This window comes from Macaca fascicularis, chromosome 1, assembly GCF_037993035.2.
Source record: "Macaca fascicularis isolate 582-1 chromosome 1, T2T-MFA8v1.1".
Lineage (NCBI taxonomy): Eukaryota > Metazoa > Chordata > Mammalia > Primates > Cercopithecidae > Macaca > Macaca fascicularis.
The window spans coordinates 109980497-109997531 of record NC_088375.1 but is presented as its reverse complement, the minus strand read 5'-3'; the positions used below and the strand labels follow the sequence as shown (position 1 = coordinate 109997531).

Sequence of the window (17035 nt, the reverse complement as noted above, 5' to 3'; positions counted from 1 at the left end):
TTTTTCCCTTGTTTAACTTTGTTCAGTGACTTTTTGCATACAGGGGAGCTTACTTTCTGGGTGGTAACTACGAGACTAGAAGCAGATGCTGGCTATTGGTTCTCCCTGGTCTCTTCTAAACCCTTTCCTCTGGGTTAAAAGAGGAGAGGATAGGCCAGGCGCTGACCAAAGAGTCTAGAATCAGCATTTTTATTCTCAACTGAAAGCATGCAGAGTACCTCATTGAGAATCAGATTCCATAGTTGTTAGTGTGTACAAGCATGTGGGTATGTTGGGGGATGGGACAGCTGAGGGTTTTGGCAGGAACCGTGTTCTTTGAGATGATGATTAGAATTTCACGAAGGTCTATGTAAATTGGAAATTAAACCTTGCTGTGAGCCTAACTTTGCTCTTGTGGGCACGGTGGCTCACGCCTGTAATCCCAGCACTTTGGGAGGCCAAGGCAGGTCGATCACGAGGTCAGGAGTTCAAGACCAGCCTGGCCAAGTTGGTGAAACCCTATCTCTTCTAAAAAATGCAAAAACTGGCCATGCGCAGTGACTCACACCTGTAATCCCAACACTTTGGGAGGCCGAGGCGGGTGGACCACCTGAGGTGAAGAGTTCGAGACCAGCCTGGCCAACGTGGTGAAACCCCATCTCTGCTAAAAATATAAAAATCAGCCAGGCGTGTGGTGGGCGCCTGTAATCCCAGCTACTCGTGAGGTTGAAGCAGGAGAATTGCTTGAACCCGGGAGAAGGAGGTTGCAGTGAGCCAAGATTGCACCATTGCACTCCAGCCTGGGTGACGAGCAAAACTCCGTCTCAAAAAGAAAAAAAAAGGCCGGGTGTGGTGGCTCACGCCTGTAATCCCAGCACTTTGGGAGGCTGAGGCAGGTGGATCACGAGGTCAGCAGATCGAGACCATCCTGGCTAACACGGTGAAACCCCGTCTCTACTAAAAATACAAAAAATTAGCCAGACGTGATGGCACACGCCTGTAATCCCAGCTACTCAGGAGGTTGAGGCAGGAGAATCGCTTGAACCCAGGAGGTGGAGTTCACAGTGAGCCGAGATTGTGCCATTGCACTCCAACCTGGGCGACAGAGCGAGACTCTGTCTCAAACAAACAAAAAAAAAAACGGGCGGCAGAGCAAGACTCCATCTAAAAAATAAAAATAAAAAAAAAGGGACAGGTGTGGTGGCTCATGCTTGTAATCCTAGCACTTTGGGAGGCTGAGGTGGATGGATCACTTGAGGTCAGAAGTTTGAGACCAGCCCGGCCAACATGGTGAAACCCCACCTCCACTAAAAACACAAAAATTAGCTGGATGTGGTGGGAGGCACCTGTAATCCCAGCTACTCGGGAGGCCGAGGCAGGAGAATCGCTTGCAGTGAGCTGAGGTCATGCCACTACACTCCAGCTTGGGAAAAAAAGAAAAAAAAAATGATATTTCCCAGAGGAAATATGAATATTTGAGTAAGAAAGGGGGCTAGAATAAAAATGGAATATGCACAAGGCCTATGTGAGTATGGAGAAGGAGAGAGGGACATATAAAATTGCTATCCAAAAGGATCTGGTATCACTGAGCAAGAGGCAGGAGTTTACACTCATGTTTAGTTTGACTCAAACTCTGATGCCTTCAGTGTGCTTGATAGAGATGTGAATGTGTGATACACTCTTATGATTGTGTGTGTGTGTTTTTTTTTTTTTTTTCCTCCTAGCAGCATCTGGAATCAAGAGACCTGTGGCACCTGAGGTGAGTTTCATATTGATACAATGGTTACTAAAACTTTAATTCTGGGATAGAAGGAACCTGTTTATGACATTTTTATTTTTTATCTACTTAGGTCTTGGAAGCTAAACAGGATTCTTACATCTCATTGGTAGGCTAGAAATTATGCAACTCAACTTTTATTGTAGTTTATTTTAAATATTAACAATATCTCACATTTATTGAGCATTTTAAATGTACCAAATGCAACGTGTACCAAAAAGTAAATATGGTACCTAAGTGCCCTTTAAGATATTCTTATTTAATCCTGCAAACAACTACAGTGAGGCAAATACTGTTATCTGTTTTACAGATGAAGAAAGTGAGGATTACATAGTTATTAAATGGGATTAGTAAAGCTGGGATTCAAACCCAGGCAGTCTGACACTAAAGCTCACTTTCTTAGTTTTGCTGTTATGGCCTCCTGATTACATACCTTCAATGAATATGAAGAACTTCTTTGAGCTATGCAGAAACTACTAGTTTCCCAAGTTTCTGTTTTTTGTCCAGAATATCGTCAGTTTGCTCAACTTTCTTCCCATGGAGTATTTCCTAACCCTCTTCTCACTTCTTGCCTCTCCCCTGGGTTTTGTGAAATGGGCCTCAGAATGCAGGCCCTTTTGACCTGGGACTTGAAGCTCTCTCTCAGAACATCTTCCAGCATCTGTCAGGTGATATACTGAGAGTTTTCTGGTACTAAGGGCCTTGGCTGAAGGAATAGAACTTGAATATCAGGTCTTAAGATTGGGACATCCAGCCAGTCACGGTAGCTCGTGCTTGTAATCCTAACACTTTGGGAGGCTGACGTGGGAGGATTGCTTGAGGCCAGGAGATCGAGACAGGCCTTTGCAACATAGTGAGACCCGGGTTCTACAAAAAATAAAACGTTAGCCAGGTGCACACCATAGTCCCAGCTACTTGGGATTGCTTGAGCCCAGGAGGTTGAGGCTGCAGTGAGCCATTATCACACCACTGCCCTCTAGCCTGTGTGACAGAGACAAGACCCTGTCTCAAAAAAAACCTGTGACATCCTGTTTCCACTGGTCTCTCAGCCTTCTGGCTTATTAACTTAATGCGTATTGATATCATGAAGAGTAATTTCATCTGTTGCTCTGGCATCTTGGCTCTTAGGGATAACGTTCTAGCTTTCTAGACTGCTGTACTGGTTTACTCCCTCTCTTCTTTCTTGCCTTTTTTTTTTTTTTGAGATGGAGTCTTGCTCTGTTGCCCAGTGTGGAGTACAGTGGCTGGGCTTGATCTTGGCTCACTGTGTCCTTCGCCTCCCAGGTTCAGGCAGTTCTCCTGCCTCAGCCTCCTAAGCAGCTGGGATTACAGGTGCACGCCACCATGCTTGCCTAATTTTTGTATTTTTAGTAGAGACAGGGTTTCACCCTGTTGACCAGGCTGGTTTTGAACTCCTGACCTCAGGTGATTCCCCCCTGCCTTGGCCTCCCAATGTGTTGGGATCACAGGTGTGAGCCACTGCACCTGGCCTCTTTTCTTTTCTTTTTTTTGTTGAGACAGAGTTGAACCCTGTTGCCCAGGCTGGAGTGCAGTGGTATGATCTTGGCTCACTGCAACCTCTGCCTCCTGGATTCAAGTGATTCTCCCGCCTCAGCCTCCTGAGTAGCTGGAATTACAGACGCATGCCACCACATCAGGCAAATTTTTTGTATTTTAGTTGGAGATGGAGATTCACCATGTTACCCAGTCTGGTCTCAAACTGCTAGGCTGAAATGATCCTCCCCACTTGGCCTTCTGAGTAGCTGAGATTACAGGTGCACGCCACAGCACCCAGCTATGTTTCCTTCCTTCCTTCCTTCCTTCCTTCCTTCCTTCCTTCCTTCCTTCCTTCCTTCCTTCCCTCCCTCCCTCCCTCCCTCCCTCCCTCCCTCCCTCCCTCCCTCCCTCCCTCCCTCTTTTTTTTTTTTTTTTTTTTTTTTTTCCCTGAGAGAGTCTTGCTTTGTCACCCAGGCTGGAATGCAGTGGTGCAATCTCACTGCAACCTCCCCCTCCCAGTTTCAAGCAATTCTCTGTCTCAGCCTCCCGAGTAGCTGGGATTACAGGTGCCCACTACCGTGCCTGGATAATTTTTGTGTTTTTAGTAGAGACAGGGGTTTCACCATCTTGGCCAGGCTGATGTTGAACTCCTGACCTCGTGATCCACCCGCCTCAGCCTCCCAAAGTGCTAGGATTACAGGCGTGAGCCACCGCACCCGGCCATCACCCAGCTATGTTTCTGCTAGTATTTAAAAATACTCACCTTTGGTTGGGTGCAGTGGCTCATACCTGTGCAGAGTCTCAAAAAAATAAAGAATAAAAATATTCACTTTTATTTTCTGTGTCTTCTGAGGACCAAAGGGAAAATATGTGTCCTTTGGAGTTTTCTTCTGTGATATTTTAGCCACTTAATTCATTGGGAACCAACATTATAGCTGTATATTTGTGTGGGATAGATCTTCTGAAGGTTTTGTAAAATGTTTTTAATCTAGAAAGAGTATATTGTTTCAGTTTATTTTGATACATCATTGTGGTAGCTATTTGGTATCTTACATGGGAATTTGTATTATAATCTTGACTCTTCTTCTAGGTGCCTTATGCCTCTGGCATGCCCATCAAGAAAATAGGCCATCGAAGTGTTGATTCCTCAGGAGAGACAACATACAAAAAGGTGTGTCTGGATGGAACCTTCTCATCTTACTCCAGGAGCTCAGCAGCTTACTCTGGGAACTCAGTCTCCTTGAAATTACTCTCTACATACTGACTGTCCTGTTTCTTGGTATCCTAAGCTTTTGCGCGTAATACAGCTTAGACTTTAGAATTTATTTCTCAAAGGGTAAATTGTCTCCTTTGTGTATATGAATGTTTAAATGAGAATTTTTTTGGCTGGGCACGGTGCCCCAGGTCTGTAATCCCAGCACTTTGGGAACCCGAGGCAGGCAGATCATTTTAGGCCAGGAGTTCAAGACCAGCCTGGCCAACATGATCTAACTCTGTCTCTACTAAAAATACAAAAATTAGCCAGGTGGCATACGCTTGTGGTCCCAGCTACTCAGGATGTTGAGGCAGGAGAATCGCTTGAACCTGGGAGGTGGAGGTTGCAGTGAGGTCAGATTGTGCCACTGCACTCCAGTCTTGGTGACAGAACGAGACTCCATCTCAAAAAAAAAAAAAATTTTTTTTTTTTTTTTTTTTTTTTTTTTGAGACGGAGTCTCGCTCTGTCGCCCAGGCTGGAGTGCAGTGGCCAGATCTCAGCTTACTGCAAGCTCCGCCTCCCGGGTTCCCGCCATTCTCCTGCCTCAGCCTCCCGAGTAGCTGGGACCACAGGCGCCGCCACCTCGCCCGGCTAATTTTTTGTGTTTTTAGTAGAGACGGGGTTTCGCCGTGTTAGCCAGGATGGTCTCGATCTCCTGACCTTGTGATCCGCCTGTCTCGGCCTCCCAAAGTGCTGGGAAAAAAAAATTTTTTTAGTGAACAAATCTGGCTTTGGTTGCTATTTTACTGAGCTGAAGAAACTGGGTTTCCCTGTTAGGTGTAAATATGTAAGAAGGCCGTGAAAACCATTCTTATCTTACCATAGGGAGCCATGTCTCTCGCAGTCTTTCTGTCTTTTTCTCCATTGCTGGATATATATCAATAGAGGGCCAGGTCCCAGCCCAGCCTGTTTATACAAATATAGGCAATAGGTCAGATTTTTTTTCCTCTTTAATTTTTTTTAGAGCCAGGGTGTCAATCTGTCACCCAGGCTGGATTGCAGTGGCATGATCATAGGCAGGTAGCGGGAGGCTTCTGTAACCTCAGACTCCTTGGCTCAAGTGATCTTCCTGCCTCAACCTCCTGAGTAGCTGGGACTACAGGTGCACACCACCGCATGTGGATAATAAAAAATTAGTTTTATGAGATGATCTCACTGTGTCGCACAGGCTAGTGTCAAACTCCTGCCCTCAAGCATTCCTCCTGCCTAAACCTTCCAAAGTGCTGGAGTCACAGGGGTGATTGACCATGTCTTGCCTCCTTTTTTTCCCCACAAAGACAGTCATTTAGCTGGCGAATAGTACCTAGAACATCTGCTTTTTTGAGCTCTGAATATCAAATGGACTGGAAAGGAGCAGTAATAGTGAAAAAGTGGAAAGTGAGCTGGTGAAGGGAAAACAGAAGCATCCTGGATCCTTGAGGGATCCAAATTCTTGAGTTCTGGACTAATTTGCAGATGGTTTAGGCTTCCTGAGGGACAGTGTTCAGTCTCCCATTTAGCATCTGTAGTTTGTCTGATATGGGGTGTGAAGATTTCTTGGAGATATATTTCTGGCCTATGTAAATTTTGTGTTCGTTCTCTATTTCATTGTCCCAAGTAGCAGAGGTGGACTGACTCATTCTCAGTCAAGGACCTGACAGTCCCCAGAATGGGCTCTGAGGCTCATGCCAATTACTTTTACTGAGCTCTTCATTTAAAAATTTTTTTTTTTTAAGAAATGGGATCTTGGCCGGGCGTGGTGGCTCAAGCCTGTAATCCCAGCATTTTGGGAGGCCGAGACGGGCGGATCAGGAGGTCAGGAGATCAAGACCATCCTGGCTAACACGGCGAAACCCCGTCTCTACTAAAAACACAAAAAATTAGCCGGGCGAGGTGGCGGCGCCTGTGGTCCCAGCTATACGGGAGGCTAAGGCAGGAGAATGGCGTAAACCTGGGGAGGTGGAGCTTGCAGTGAGCTGAGATTCGGCCACTGCACTCCAGCCCAGGCGACAGAGCAAGACTCCGCCTCAAAAAAAAAAGAAAGAAAGAAATGGTATCTTGCATTTGGGAGGCCGAGGCAGGTGGATCACCTGAGGTAAGGAGTCCAAGACCAACCTGACCAACATGGCAAAGCCCTGTCTCTACTAAAAATACAATAATTAGCCGGGCACGGTGGCGGGCATCTGTAATCCCAGCTACTCGGGAGGCTGAGACCTGAGAATAGCTTGAACCCGGGAGGCGGAGGTTGCAGTGAGCCAAGGTTGCGCCATTGTACTCTAGCTTGGGCAACAGAGCGAGACTCTGTCTCAAAAAATAAATAAATAAATAAGAGAAATGGGATCTTGCTCTGTTGCCCAGACTAGAATGCAGTGGGTGCGTTGATGGCTCACTGCAGCCTTGAACTCCTGGGCTCAAGCCATCCTCCTACCTTAGCCTCCAGAGTAACTGGGACTATAGGCCTCAGCCACCACATCTGGCTTATTTAGCTTTTTTATTTTATTTTATTTTATTTTTTTCTAGGGAGTTTTGCTCTTGCTGCCCAGGGTGGAGTGCAATGGCGCGATCTCCACTCACCACAACCTCCGCCTTCTGGGTTCAAGTGATTCTCCTGCCTCAGCCTCCCAAGTAACTGGGATTACAGGCATGCGCCACCATGCCTGGCTAATTTTGTATTTTTAGTAGAGATAGGGTTTCTCCATGTTGGTCGGGCTGGTCTTGAACTCCTGACCTCAGGTGATCTGCCTGTCTTGGCCTCCCAAAGTGCTGGGATTACAGGCGTGAGTCACAGCACTCGACCATTTAGCTCTTTTTTTTTTTTTTTTTTTTGAGACGGAGTCTTGCTCTGTCGCCTAGGCTGGAGTGCAGTGGCGCGATCTCGGCTCACTGCAAGCTCCGCCTCCCGGGTCACGCCATTCTCCTGCCTCAGCCTCCCCAGCAGCTGGGAGTACAGGCGCCCGCCACCACGCCTGGCTAATTTTTTTTTGTATTTTAGTAGAGACAGGGTTTCACCGTGTTAGCCAGGATGGTCTCAATCTCCTGACCTCGTGATCCGCCCATCTCAGCCTCCCAAAGTGCTGGGATTACAGGCGTGAGCCACCGCGCCTGGCCAGCTCTTTTTATATGTTGAATATTGAAATAAAAAGATGAGTTTCTATTCTAACTGGGGAGGCAGACACTTAAAAACAACAGTAATAATTTATTTTCCTTTGACCTATTTGTACATTAAGAAAACTATTTGTAGGCTGGGCGTGGTGGCTCACGCCTGTAATCCTAGCACTTTGGGAGGCCGATGCAGGCGGATCATGAGGTCAGGAGATCAAGACCATCCTGGCTAAGATGATGAAACCCTGTCTCTACTAAAAATACAAAATATTAGCCGGGCGTGATGGCAGGCGTCTGGTGTCCCAGCTACTTGGGAGGCTGAGGCAGGAGAATGGCGTCAACCTGGGAGGCGGAGCTTGCAGTGAGCCAAGATCACGCCACTGTACTCCAGACTGGGCGACAGCAAGACTCCGTCTGAAAAAAAACAAAAAAACAAACAAAACTAGTTGTAATTTAATGCCCATTGAGGACCAAGTAGAAATATAAGTAATGTCCGGTGGAGGTTGGGGATGAAGCAAATAGAGCAAAGCTGTCTAATCAAAGTTTCTGCAATGATTGAAATGTGCTGTATCTGTGCTATCCAATATGGTAGCTAAAAGCCACACTTGTAAGACTGAGGAAATAAGTTTTAAATTTAAATTAACTTAAATTTAAAGAGCCATGTGTACCTGGTGGCTACTGTTATCAGACAGCAAAGATCTAGATGATGCGATACTTTCCCACGGGCTTGGAATCCTGGATTGTAAGAGTGGGGCTCTTGCATTTGTGTTTTGACCGTAGTTTGATAATTCTAAATCTGAATACTACTCTCAGAAATAATTTGTCTTTCATGCTTTCTTCTTCAGTTAAGAGCTCTTTTACCACACTGTTGTCCTTTTGTTTGAGACAGTCTTGCTGTGTCACCCAGGCTGGAATATAGTGGTGTGATCTTGGCTCACTGCAGCCTCCACCTCCCAGCTTGAAGCAATTCTCCTGTCTCAGCCTTCCGAGTAGCCAGGACTACAGGTGCATACCACCTCACCCAGCTAATTTTTGTGTTTTTAGTAGAGACAGGGTTTTACCATGTTGGCCAGGCTGTTCTTGAACTCTTGGCCTAAAGTGATCTGCCCACCTCCGTCTCCCAAAGTGCTCGTATTAGAGGTGTGAGCCACCGCACCCACCCCACCTTTTTGTCCTTGAGACACTAGTCAGGCTCTTCCTTAGAGGACTGAAGTTTCTGCCACCAGGCAGTCAGATCAGAATATTAGTTAATTTTAGGGCTGGGCATGGTGGCTCATGCCCGTAATCCCAGAGCTTTGGGAGGCCTAGGCAGGTGGATCACCTGAGGTCAGGAGTTTGAGACCAGGCTGACCAACATAGTGAAACCCCATCTTTACTAAAAATATAAAGAATAAGTAAGGCATCATGGTGCATGCCTGTAATCTCAGCTACTTGGGAGGCTGAGGCATGAGAATCGTTTGAACTGGGGAGGCAAAGTTTGCAGTGAGCCGAGATGACGCTGCTGTACTCCATTCCAGCTTGGGTGACAGAGCGAGACTCATTCTCAAAAAAAAAAAAAAAAAAAAAAAACCCACAAAAAAACCCAGGAATGTTGGTTAATTTTAGTTACATTCTATATCAGATGAAGGAAATGTTTAGAGGGCTCCAGATACACTCTGGGGGCAGAAACCTTAGGAGTGGGAACTAACAATGTTCTGTCAATACTATGTGTCTTCCAAGTACAGATATGGAACTCTTGTTTAGGTGGGCCAACAGGAGCACCTTGCCTAGCTGAGGCTGGCTCAGAGAGTCCAGCTTTGCTACTCTGTATCCTCACTGTCCTTCCAATCTTTACTAAGCTTAATTGCAGAGTACAGCATAGGGATGGGGAGACTGGATTGTCCCAGTGTTATCTAAACTATTGCTCAGACTAAAGGACATTTGTTTTAAAGTGTTTCTTCTAGCTTCTCCCTTCTGAATTTTTATTGTTATGGTCCTACTTATACTAGGAATTTTCTTCTAATTTCTCTTGTTTCTCAGACAACTTCATCAGCCTTGAAAGGTGCCATCCAGTTGGGCATTACCCACACTGTGGGGAGCCTGAGTACCAAACCAGAGCGTGATGTCCTCATGCAAGATTTCTACGTGGTGGAGAGTATCTTCTTCCCCAGGTACAGAGTTTAATGTTCAGGAGCATGTCCTGGAAATGTGGCCTTTTCAAATCAGCCCAGGGCAGTTTTAGGGGTTCAGGTCTGACAGTTTAGGCATGTGTCCAATTCTTTTTTTTTTTTTTTTTTTTTTTTTTGAGACGGAGTCTCGCTCTGTCACCCAGGCTGGAGTGCAGTGGCCGGATCTCAGCTCACTGCAAGCTCCGCCTCCCGGGTTCACGCCATTCTCCTGCCTCAGCCTCCCGAGTAGCTGGGACTACAGGCGCCCGCCACCTCGCCCGGCTAAGTTTTTGTATTTTTAGTAGAGATGGGGTTTCACTGTGTTAGCCAGGATGGTCTCGATCTCCTGACCTCGTGATCTGCCCGTCTCGGCCTCCCAAAGTGCTGGGATTACAGGCTTGAGCCACCGTGCCCGGCCTGGCATGTGTCCAATTCTTAACCTGGTTATAATCAGGGTGTTGTGGGACTAGAGAGTTCGGAGAGCAGATGCTGTCCTCTAGATGCTTCCATTAGCCTCTGTCCTATGGATTGACCTGTAAAACACAATCTCATGCATTGGATAGGAGGCAGTATGATTCCTTCTTATTCTTATGTCTTGCTGTCCATGCTGTGCCATTGTCTCACTAAGTAACTCATCTAAGGGCCCTGATTCTCTTAGGAAGAATGTATTCCCCCACTCCCCCGACCATGAGGTGACTCTTGAGTGTCTTCGCAAGGTAGATTTTCTGGATGATAGGGACTGGCAAGTTATGGCTACCTCTGTTTAACCCCACAGTGAAGGGAGCAACCTGACCCCTGCTCATCACTACAATGACTTTCGTTTCAAGACCTATGCACCTGTTGCCTTCCGCTACTTCCGGGAGCTATTTGGTATCCGGCCCGATGATTACTTGGTAAGCACCTGGATATCAGGACCCTGTGACTCCAGTATCAGAGGGATATTCCCAAAGGAAGGCCCCTTTTCTCCACAGTCTCGCTCTGGTTTTTATTTAGAAAAGAATTGCGTCTGTAGGTGATTTTTATGTTGGGCAAGGCCCTGATGTGTCTAAATCTCTTAGTTCTTCTCTGTTTGCCCCAGTATTCCCTCTGCAGTGAGCCGCTGATTGAACTCTGCAGCTCTGGAGCTAGTGGTTCCCTTTTCTATGTGTCCAGTGATGATGAGTTCATTATTAAGACAGTCCAACATAAAGAGGCGGAGTTTCTGCAGAAGCTGCTTCCAGGATACTACATGGTAAGGCAGAGAGAATCACTGTCCACCTGTGCTGCCCACTTCTGGGCAAGACTAGGGAGGTTGTCTTCAGCAGGGTAAAACTGTCAGCACTTCTATCTTAAGAACGTAGTACAGGCCGGGTGCAGTGGCTCACGCCTGTAATCCCAGCACTTTGGGAGGCCGAGGCAGGCGGATCATGAGGTCAGGAGATCAAGACCATCCTGGCTAACATGGTGAAACCTTGTGTCTACTAAAAATACAAAAAATTAGCCAGGCGTGGTGGCAGGGGCATGTAGTCCCAGCTACTCGAGAGGCTGTGGCAGGAGAATGGCGTGAACCCGGGAGGCGGAGGTTGCAGTGAGCCAAGATTGTGCCACTGCACTCCAGCCTGGGTGACAGAGCAAGACTCTGTCTCCAAAAAAAAAAGTGTAGTTCAGTTTTGTGCTTTTCACCCTATTTCTTTTGCCTCTCTATGGTAAAAGAGGTTTTGTTTATCTGTTCTATTTTAAGTGTTGCCAATCTCCTGGGCTCAAGTGATCCTCCCACCTCAGCCTCCCACGTAGTTGGGACTAAAGACACGCACCACCACGCTTGGCTAATTTTTGTAAACTTATTTTGTTTTTTCGTGACAGAGTCTCGCTCTGTCATCTAGGCTGGAGTACAGTGGCGCAATCTTGGCTCACTGCAACCTCCACCTCCTAGGTTCAAGCAATTCTCCTGCCTCAGCTTCCTAAGTAGCTGGGATTACAGGTGTGCGCCACCACAGCAAGCTCATTTTTTTTTAGTAGAGACAGGGTTTCACCATGTTGGTCAGGCTGGTCTCGAACTCCTGACCTCGTGATCCGCCTGCCTCAGCCTCCCGAAGTGCTGGGATTACAGGCATGAGCCAGTGTGGCCGGCCTAATTTTTATACATTTTTAGTAGGATGAGGTCTTGCTATGTTGCCCATGCTGGTCTCAAATTCCTGAGCTCAAGTGATCCTCCTTTTGGCCTCCCAAAGTACTGGGATTATAGGCATGAGCTATTGCACCTGGCTGTTTTCGTCTTCTATTCTTAGTTCAGATTCTAGTTTTGGGAATGAAGTAGGTTATTTCCCTTGATAATACTCTCTGCAGCCTTACTGTGACTGATTGCTATTGGAGGTTCTGGAGAAGTTAGGTAATCCTTACCTGCCTTACTACCCTCAAGAATATACTATACCCAGGGCAGAGGGTGTCGTCTTCTCTTAAATCTCTCTGAAGAAATCTATCCATCTTACATTGGTATCCTGACTGATTTCTGTATTGGAGAGTCTGTGGCACAACTTGATGGTGAACTTATCATTGAAATAGATGTATAGGGAAATTTAAAGCATATATGATGTAGGTTTATGGGCAGACAGATTGTGTCTGAATCTCATATAGGAGATAAAGGGAGGATGGGTGGTAACTTTTGCCCTCAAGTTTCACTGAAAATCAGCTAAGTTGTTCTCCTACTTCTGTTTACTTTTGTGTTCTCAGAACCTCAACCAGAACCCTCGGACTTTGCTGCCTAAATTCTATGGACTGTACTGTGTGCAGGCAGGTGGCAAGAACATTCGAATTGTGGTGATGAACAATCTTTTACCAAGATCGGTAAAAATGCATATCAAATATGACCTCAAAGGCTCAACCTATAAACGGCGGGCTTCCCAGAAAGAGCGAGAGAAGCCTCTTCCCACATTTAAAGACCTAGACTTCTTACAAGACATCCCTGATGGTCTTTTTTTGGATGCTGACATGTACAACGCTCTCTGTAAGACCCTGCAGCGTGACTGTTTGGTGAGTTTGTTATTTAGACACCAAAAAATCTGAGTTACTAAAACAGCTTGATTGTTCTTAAGCATTAAGTTTGTGGGAGATGGGACTCTGTTCCTTAGCACCGTATGTCCTGGGCTGTATTTAAAATAACTTTTAATTAGTTCATTGCTATTCCTTTACAGTTTTTTTTTTTTTTTTTTTTTTTGAGACGGAGTCTTGCTCTGTCCCCAGGCTGGAGTGCAGTGGCCGGATCTCAGCTCACTGCAAGCTCCGCCTCCTGGGTTTAGGCCATTCTCCTGCCTCAGCCTCCCGAGTAGCTGGGACTACAGGCGCCCGCCACCTCGCCCGGCTAATTTTTTGTATTTTTTTAGTAGAGACGGGGTTTCACCGTGTTAGCCAGGATGGTCTCGATCTCCTGACCTTGTGATCCGCCCGTCTCGGCCTCCCAAAGTGCTGGGATTACAGGCTTGAGCCACCGCGCCCGGCCTTCCTTTACAGTTTTGCTTTCTCCCCATTTATCCTCCCACAGTGGGATTTATTTCCTTCTCTAGCTAGCCTGGGCCTCATAGTCAAATGTTCTGCTTATTTTCACACCAGCATCATCCTTCCTCAGATTTTGGTCCTGGCTGCCAAATCCAAATTTATATTTTGGAAGCTGAGTGCTGCTGAAGAATATTATAGAAGCATATATACTGGCATCTCTACAGATTTATGATGTCCAACCCCACTTGGGCTTTCAATATCGTTCTTCAGTCCATTTGCTGTTGCTCTCAATAGGGATTTCACATGTTTGGCACTTAACCATTTTCTGACTCTCATCTCCCTAGCTTTGTTTCTTAACAAGCTACCTTAACTTTTTATCCTATTTCATCCTCTCATGCTGCACCTGTCATTAATAGATAAATGTATCTACGTTTTACTTTATTTTTTATTTTTTGAGACAAGTTTCACTCTTGTCGCCGAAGTTGGAGTGCAGTGGCATGATCTCGGCTCACTGCAATTTCTGTCTCCCAGGTTCAAGCGATTCTTCTGCCTCAGCCTCCCAAGTAGCTGGGATTACAGGCGCCCATCACCATGCCTGGCTAGTTTTTGTATTTTTCTTTTTTTTTTTTTTTTTTTTTTTTTTTGAGACGGAGTCTTGCTCTGTCGCCCAGGCTGGAGTGCAGTGGTGCGATCTCGGCTCACTGCAAGCTCTGCCTCCCAGGTTCACGCCATTCTCCTGCCTCAGCCTCCCGAGTAGCTGGGACTACAGGCGCCCACAACCGCGCCCGGCTAATTTTTTGTATTTTTAGTAGAGACGGGGTTTCACCGTGGTCTCGATCTCCTGACCTTGTGATCTGCCCGCCTCGGCCTCCCAAAGTGCTGGGATTACAGGCGTGAGCCACCGCGCCCGGCCGTTTTTGTATTTTTCGTAGAGACAGGGTTTCACCATGTTGGCCCGCTGATTTTGAACTCCTGACCTCAAGTGATCTGCCTGTCTTGGCCTCCCAAAGTGCTAGGATTACAGGTGTGAGCCAGCGCACCCGGCCTAGATATCACTCTTGACCTCTGTACTCTTCTATCATGTGAACACTTCCCAGTGTTGCACATACTAAACTGTATTGTGTTTATTTTACATTTGTATCCCTTTCTAAATGTATAATGTCCTTGAGGACAGAAACTCTCTAATATCTTTATATCTCTGTAAGGAGGCATAGTGCCTACATGGTGGGGATTCAGTAAATGTTTAACTCAATTGAAGCTAGTCATATAAGGTCCTACCACAGATCTGTTCTGTCACAAAGTGTACTTTACCACAACCTCATTGTGGAATCTTCACAGCACAAATACGTATTACTTGTTCTCTTGAGAAGGTAGTGTTCTCTTCATGGAGACATACATGGAAAGAACAAAGACAATCTTGTGGGCTAGGCAGTGGGACTTGGAAAAATTATATTTACTCAAATGAGAGAAAGCTAAGGGTATGTAAATAAAGACTAACCAGGCTGGGCGCGGTGGCTAACGCCTGTAATCCCAGCACTTTGGGAGGCTGAGGCAGGCAGATCACCATGTCAGGCGTTCAAGACCAGCCTGGCCAACATGGTGAAACCCCAACTCTACTAAAAATACAAAAATTAGCTGGATGGGGTGGCACTGTAATCCCAGCTACTTGGGAGGCTGAGGCAGGAGAATCGCTTGAACCAGGAGTTGGAGGTTGCAGTGAGCCGAGATCGCAACATTGTACTCCAGCCTGGCTACAGAGCAAGACTCAGTCTCCAAAAAAAAAAAAAAAAAAAAAGGGTGGGGGCATAAAATAAAATAAATAAATAAATAAAATCTAGCCAGAGGGGGGTTAACATACTTTTCTCCAGGGAAAAAAGTAGGAAGAGGCAAAGGATAATCCTGTGTTTAGCCTTACAGGTTCACTGTAAGGCTAAATTAAATAATTACATCATGAAAGCTGTCAAGCCAGGCGTGGTGGTTCATACGAATAGTCCCAGCACTTTGGAAGGCTGAGATAGGCAGGTCCCTTGAGTCTAGAAATTAGAGACCAGCTGGGCAGCATGGTGAAACCCTGTCTCTACGAAAAATAAAAAATTAGCCAGGTGTAGTGGTGTGTGCCTGTAGTCCCACCTACTTGGGAGGCTGAGATAGGTGGATCCTTTGAGCCTGGGAGGTTGCAGCTACAGTGACCCGAGATCACATCACCGTACTGTAGCCTGGGTAACAGATTGAGACCCTTTCTCAAAAAAAACAAAAAAAATTGTGAGATCCTGCAAAATATTTTTATTTCTCCCAAGGCTCAGATCATGTTTTTTCCTTCCGTTAGGTGCTGCAGAGCTTCAAGATAATGGATTATAGCCTCTTGATGTCAATCCATAATATAGATCATGCACAACGAGAGCCCTTAAGCAGCGAAACACAGTACTCAGTTGACACTCGAAGACCAGCCCCCCAAAAGGCTCTGTATTCCACAGCCATGGAATCCATCCAGGGAGAGGCTCGACGGGGTGGCACCATGGAGACTGATGACCAGTGAGTGGGCTCAGGGCCACTAGGGAGGAGAACATAGGCCCACAGCACTTTTTCTTTTTCTTTTTTTTAGTTTCACTCTTGTTCAGGCTGTTGTGCAATGGCACGATCTCGGCCTACTGCTACCTCCACCTCCTGGGTTCAAGCGATTCTCCTGCTTCAGCCTCCTGAGTAGCTGTGATTATAGGCGCCCACCACCACACCCAGCTAATTTTTTGTATTTTAAGTAGAGACGGGGTTTCATCATGTTGGCCAAGCTAGTCTATGAACTCCTGACCTCAGGTGATCCACCCACCTTGGCCTCTCAAAGTGCTGGGATTACAGGCGTGAGCCACCGTGCCCTGCCACAGCACTTTTTCTTTAGGAAGGGACCCAGCTTCTGGAAAGGAGTAGCCTTGACTCAGCAGTTGGATCAGTAACATTAATGTTTACAGAAGTATAGAATGAGTTTGAATGAGCTTGCTTAATATGAAAGGAAAAGAAGATTAATTTCAGGTTTATAATGTATGTGGGAAGGAGAGCTATTCAAGAATTAAAGACTTAAAAAATTATAGTCTTAGATGCGTGTCTGCAAATTATATTAGAACTTTATTATCATTTTTTAATCTTTTTGTTAGTAATATATTAGAACTTAATAAAAAATAATTAATGGGCTGGGCACAGTGGCTCATGCCAGTAATCCCAGCACTTTGGGAAGCTGAGGCAGGTGGATCACTTGAGTCCAGGAGTTTGAGATCAGCCTGACCATCATGATGAGACCTCATCACTACAAAAAATCAAAAATTACCCAAGTGTGGTGGTGAACACCTGTGGTCCCCCCTACTGAAGAAGCTGATGAGGTAGAAGAATTGCTTGAGCCCAGGATGTCAAGGCTGCAGTGAGCCACTGTACATGCCACTGCACTCCAGACTAGGCAGAGAGAATGAGACCCACCCTGTCTCAAAAAAAAAAAAAAATTATTACAGACTTCTTTGTGGAAGGCATCCTTCTTCATCATGGATCTATCTAGTAAGTGTAATTACTGAAATACCACAAATATTAGATTGTTTATTTTTTTAAGATATCCTGTAACATGACTCTCAAGAAGAGTGTCTTAGTGGGCATAAATTAAGATAGCAAAAGTACTGAAGTTGAATTAATTAGGAGAGCATTCCCAAAATTGCTGAGTAGTGGAATTTTAGATTCTCTTTGATGGAATCAGAGTGGAAGAGGTAGGCAAGGAGATTTGGAGAAAACTAGATTACTCTAGAGAGTTCCTGGGGTTAGAGAAAGGATCTCATTTTCTCCTGTTTTTTAAA

At 45.9% G+C, this 17035-nt stretch overlaps 1 protein-coding gene across 43 annotated transcripts in view; it reads left to right on the top strand.

Moving 5' to 3' along the window:
* Positions 1-17035, top strand: part of PIP5K1A (phosphatidylinositol-4-phosphate 5-kinase type 1 alpha) — a 53065-nt gene that overhangs the window by 23149 nt on the left and 12881 nt on the right. For 11 of the 43 annotated variants that reach the window (XM_073995659.1, XM_073995736.1, XM_045363801.2 and 8 more), the window contains 8 exons: positions 1707-1738; positions 1830-1865; positions 4344-4424; positions 9610-9740; positions 10513-10630; positions 10816-10968; positions 12447-12746; positions 15535-15740. In XM_073995659.1, coding sequence (XP_073851760.1) covers positions 1707-1738; positions 1830-1865; positions 4344-4424; positions 9610-9740; positions 10513-10630; positions 10816-10968; positions 12447-12746; positions 15535-15740 — 1057 coding nt within the window. Of the gene's footprint in view, positions 1-1703; positions 1739-1829; positions 1866-4343; positions 4425-9609; positions 9741-10512; positions 10631-10815; positions 10969-12446; positions 12747-15534; positions 15741-17035 lie in introns of all 43 variants that reach the window. The other 32 variants (XM_073995732.1, XM_045363798.2, XM_005541914.5 and 29 more) reach the window with 4 other exon arrangements.